We start from the raw sequence: 5,265 nt of genomic DNA, 5'->3' as shown, positions 1-5,265 counted from the left end.
TTTGTGGTTGTAAAGGACCTAGTGCTTCTAAAAAAATTGGTTTGCCTAAATTAGTGCAAGTCGATTTTGATTCAGCTGCAAGAAGAAAGGAAAGAAAAACTCCCAACTTCTCTGTATCCGGTCCTGTCATTTTTATAGAGCAAAATACCATGACGGCAGACTCTTGGGCCTAAAAACTACGTATGGTATGCACTCCCTTTGTTTCTAAATATAAGTTCTTTTAAAAATTTCGCTAACACTCTACGTACGAAATAAAATGAGTGAATGTACACTCTAAAGTATTTCTATATATCCATATACGATCCACTGATGAAACGTTTAAAAAGAACTTATATTTAAAAACGAAGGGAAGTATTACGTATGCGCGAAAACCGTGGTCACATTTACGGCCACCCCCCACTCGCATCGTCGGCCCATCTGCCCACCCACACCAGTCAGGAAGTGTCTGCACGCTTCGCTTGACGTTCAACATGACTTTTTTTTCTTTTCTGCAATGATGAGAACTTCAACGTGATTCGGTTTTATTCAGAGAAATTTAACAGGAAGCTCTCGCTAAATTCACACACACAAGTACTCCGTATTACTCCCTCCGTAAATTAATATAAAAGCGTTTAGATCATTAAAGTAGTGATCTAAACGCTCTTATATTAGTTTAGAGAGGGAGTACATAATACGTACTGTACTTGACACAAGACATCAAACGACGGACATCAGGTTTTCCACGAGAAACAACACGAAACTACAGATCTTCCGCCTGCCCCAAGAGTTCGGATTTCGCCGACCTGAGTTCACGGAGAAAATCCAAGATGTTGCGGTCGGAGCTCCCGCCATCGCTCATGGCCGCCTTCGTCTTCACACTCCACTCCGCCGCCCTTGCCCTGTACCCCTCGCTCCCCATCACCTCCCTCACGCACCGCTCCACCTCCTCCCGCCTCACCACCCCGCCCGCGCCCGGCCGCGCGCGCACGCCGACGCGCCACACGTCCTCGATGTACTTGGCGTTGGTCGGCTGGTCCGACCAGTGCGGCGACGCCACCATCGGCACCCCGGCGCTCAGCGCCTCCGTCGTGGAGTTCCACCCGCAGTGCGTCACGAAGCACCCCACGGCGCCGTGCGCCAGCACCTCCAGCTGCGCCGTCCACGGCACGATCAGCCCGTTCCCACCCACCTTCTCGGCGAAGCCGTCCGGGATCTTGGACGTCTCCGAGTCCCTGACAACCCACAGGAATGGCTTGCCGCTGTTGAAAAGGCCCTCCGCCACCTCCGCCATCTGCTCCGGCCCCAGCGCCGCGATGCTGCCGAAGGAGACGTACGCGACTGAGCGTGCCGGCCGGGCGTCCAGCCACGCCTTGGTCGCGGCCGTTGTCGGTGTGTGGAGGTGGAAGCCGTAGGAGGCGTCGTCCGGCAGGCGGTTGTCCAGGTACGCCGACGGCACCGTCGGGCCCACCGTCTTGGCACCCCACATCGACGCCATGTACTCCGATTCCTACCAAGATAGATTGTCAACGTCTCAGACTCTCAGTAATTGGTCGCGAGTGAGAGTGACTGATGAGCTTAACACATACCAGTGGCTGCAGCTCGTGGAAGGAGTTGACGAGCACGTGGTCGGCGGCGTCGAGCACGACGAACTGTCTCACCAGCAGGTCCAGGTACGCAGCGCACTCGTCTGGCTTGGCCAAGAACGACGGCACGTCGTACGGTCCAAGCCCGGCCGGCAGCCCGGGCAGGTCCGGCAGCGCCGTGCCCGCGACGACCGGCACGGCCAGCCGCCCAGCCCCAACGTGCGCGTAGGCCACGTTCACCGCGGGCGCCTGCGTGAAGAGGGACGCGCAGGAGGCGCCGTGCCGCCGGGCCACGCGCGGCGCCCACGGCTGCAGGAATGCGTCGTACACCACGGCGCCCACGGGCCGGCCCTTCTCCGCCTCGGACCGCAGCAGCTCGTCCACGGTGCGTGACCCGACGGACTCCAGCCGGGCGAGGTACGCGGCGACGTCGCCGGCGGCCTCGCCGAAGCCGCCGCGGTCGAAGCCGTCGGAGATCTCGGCGAGGTGGACGGCGCCGGGACACGGGTCCCGTCCCTGGCCGAGCAGGTAGCGCGTGACGGCGAGCGTGCAGCGGACGCCGGCGTGGGAGGCGAGGCGCTTGCCGAACTGGAGGATGGGGTTGATGTGGCCCTGGCTCGGGTACGGGAGCAGGAGGACGTGGAGGCAGCCGCCGTGGTCCGAGTCATGAGCTGCCATGGCTAGTTATTCCGCGTTCAGCTCAGCTAGCCAGTGATAGACTGTGATTGCACTGAGTGATGAAGTATACTTAATTACATGGCATTTATAGTTACTCAGATGGCCTATGATCGTGTGTAGACAATCATGATCTGCTAGAACTAATATACAGAGCATGCAACTTGATGTATAAACCTGTCACATACTCACACGCACATTGTTTAGCATGGACCAAACGAAGATCTCAAGTGGAAGTTGTCTTCGTTTCTTACGCTAATTTGGCTCTAGCTGCTGCGAGGTAGAGTAAGCGGACTGCATGCTGGAGATGGTATCTCTTCTTGTCGTAATTACTTCACTGGTCCATGAGAGCAGCAGTAACTAGCAACACATGTATTCCCTCCGTTTTTTTTTAATCTACATATAAGATTTGATCAAAATCAAACTTCATAAACTTTGACTAAATTTATACAATAAAATATCAACATTTATAATATTGAATCAATATTAATAGATGCACAATAATATTAATTTTCATAGCATATAGGTTTAATATTATAGATGTTGATATCTTTTGATATATATTTGGTCAAACTATGTATCATTTGACTTTGATCAAATCTTATATGCAGACTAAAAAGAAACAAAGGGAGTACATTGTTGAGCATCGACCGTTCGTAGCAGCAACACATCCAATGGGAAGATGACAAGCGTTACAACAGTCGAAGTACGCAGGTAGCAAAGGCTCGCTCACGTACCGTGCATGCGTGCTGAATCGTCATCGCCCACGTAGTACGCAGCGTCGGAAACGAACAAACACGCACAACAAATCTGCACCGCCCTTGGGTCCCGATCTTATCGCTGCATGCTGACGATGCACTGGGGATGTTTCCGTGGCATCTAGGAGGGACCGGTAGCTGTCAACCAGGGTCTGAGGGGACGCCGGAGTCGTCAGGGGTGACGTCGCATGCCGGAAACGTTGGCACTGCGCCAGTGCAACCAACGTCCGCAACGTTCATCTGTACTCCCTCCGGTCCTTTTTAGGCTTTGTTCGGTTCCACAAAATATGAGAGGGATTGGCATGAATTGAAATTTCATCGCATCAGACAATGGCACCGATCGTCTGGTCCTTCATGACGAATTCGTTGTTTTGATATTTTTCTTTGTAAACTTCAGCACGATCTGATCCCAGTTAAAAAAAAATAATCATGATCTCATCTTTTTCAAATTATCATCCTTTTTTACAAGTCGGCTAACACACCCTATCGCCATCTTTTTTACGGTAGGATCGACTACGCGGCCGTCTGATGTTGAAAATGCCCTACCGTTAAGCGTCCAATTTTATACTCCCTTCGTTCAAAAATAACTGTCTCAACTTTATACTAGCTCTAGTATATAAAGTTCTACTAAGCTTAAGACACTTATTTTGAGACGAAAGGAGTAGAATTTTTGTGGAGGAAAGTTGGTTAGTGCATGCAAGTGTGTTCAATGGGTCTTGTCTTCAAAACCTTCTCAGGGACATTTTTTTCTTTTGCCTAATAAAAATTAAATAATTTGTTCAATCAATATTAGGATATGTATTATTGATAAAAATTAATTTTACTTATTTGTAACTATGAAATTCATATTTTTAGTATGCGGTGCAGTGTCAGAAATCAAGTGTCCATTCTGTACTATTTTTAGCTTCAGGAGAACATTTCCCCTGAATCAGGCTGCTACTTTCCCTTGCAGGTGGCTGTTTGTTAGACAACTTCAAAATGGGAATGTAAGCAGGATTAATTCTCATTCCTGGATTTTTAACTGCGACTATACGTGTGGCTGAAGATTCTTTATTCATAGCATAGCAGCTTATTCAACTTTCGATGTGTTCATGGCACATGCTTCCTGCACTTAACTGACTATACACAAATAAAACAGTTACAAATAAGTAAAATTAATTTTTTTTATCAATAGTTCATATCCTAATATTGATTGGACAAATTATTTATTTTTTTATTGGGCAAAATAAAAATAAACAAAAAATTGGCCTTAAGAAGGCTTAAACCCAAGACCTATTGAACACACTTGCATGCGTTAACCAACTTTCCGCATAGAAATTCAATCAAGTTGAACGCTTTATGCTTCCACACCCTACCATCACGGACTATGACAGTAGGGTGACGGTCATGACTGCGTAGTCAGTCTTATCACTGGCGGTAGGGTGTGTTAACCTACCGTCAAAAAGGATGACGATAAGAAAAGGATCGGATCATAATTATTTTTTAAACTTGGGTCAGATATTGCTAAACTTTACAATAGGGTCAAAACTGTGAATTCTTCTTCCGGTCCTGCACTGCACACTCCAGCGGTGCATGACTCGCGTGGTGCCCACAAGAACAGCAATGCTAGATCACTGGAAGGAATTCAAATAACTCCTTTGCACTGTTCCACATATTTTCACATCTAGATGTGATTTGTCAAAATCGTTTCACTTATTACTCATTAGAACATCTCTAGCAGACTCTTTAAACCGTAAAATTAAAACGCAGTTTTCAGTTCGCGAAAAATGTGTTTTAAGGATCGGTTTAATTTACGGTCTAACACCCCTTAAACTTAAACCGTCTCCATCGCCACAGCTAGCTCCTCCATAGCTGCTCGAGTTTCCTGTCAAATTCCGGCGAGTTTCGTGGCGAAAGGTCACGGAGACCATGTGCGCATGGCGAAATTCCTTTGCCGCGTTGTGTTGACCGGTTTACAGGAAATGCTCAGTTTTGCCTCTAAATCTGTAAGTAAAAGAGTCGTGGGGGTGGATTCTGAGAGGCGTGTAAAAAGTCTATGTATTTTACCACTTTTACGAGCTCTATTCGGGGTATTCGGGGCGTTTTTGCCATCGCGGAACTAAAAATGTCATTGTTTATGAGTTTGACCACTTTTGAGGGGTATGTTAGAGATGCTCTTAGGCCTTGTGCCATGCAAGATGTTTAGGCTGGCCATAATGTCAGTATCATAGCTTGTATCACGCATTGCAACTAGAGAATTTTGATAAAGTGTCCTAGAATTAAATAAAGAA

The 5,265-nt window shown here is 48.0% G+C and overlaps 1 protein-coding gene across 1 annotated transcript; it reads right to left on the bottom strand.

Annotated features, from left to right (window-relative positions):
- Positions 1 to 499: 499 nt before the first annotated feature.
- On the bottom strand, positions 500 to 2,437 carry LOC123399964 (UDP-glucosyltransferase UGT13248-like). Its single transcript, XM_045094354.1, has 2 exons — positions 1,566 to 2,437; positions 500 to 1,486 (listed from the first exon to the last, which is right to left on the bottom strand). Exons 1-2 carry the CDS (start codon positions 2,238 to 2,240, stop codon positions 740 to 742), a joined length of 1,422 nt encoding a protein of 473 aa, XP_044950289.1. The 5' UTR covers positions 2,241 to 2,437; the 3' UTR covers positions 500 to 739.
- Positions 2,438 to 5,265: the final 2,828 nt, after the last annotated feature.

This window comes from Hordeum vulgare, chromosome 5H (genome assembly GCF_904849725.1).
Source record: "Hordeum vulgare subsp. vulgare chromosome 5H, MorexV3_pseudomolecules_assembly, whole genome shotgun sequence".
Taxonomy (NCBI): Eukaryota; Viridiplantae; Streptophyta; class Magnoliopsida; order Poales; family Poaceae; genus Hordeum; species Hordeum vulgare.
Note: the sequence above shows the minus strand (reverse complement) of the source record. Positions and strands in the feature narration are given on the sequence as shown.

What these genes read in the sequence shown, in the direction of transcription:
- LOC123399964 (XM_045094354.1), bottom strand. Translation starts at nt 2,240, where the DNA reads ATGGCAGCTCATGACTCGGACCACGGCGGCTGCCTCCACGTCCTCCTG. An exon ending in TCCACGAGCTGCAGCCACTG is followed by an intron (nt 1,487 to 1,565) that starts GTATGTGTTAAG and finishes CTATCTTGGTAG; the next exon opens with GAATCGGAGTACATGGCGTC.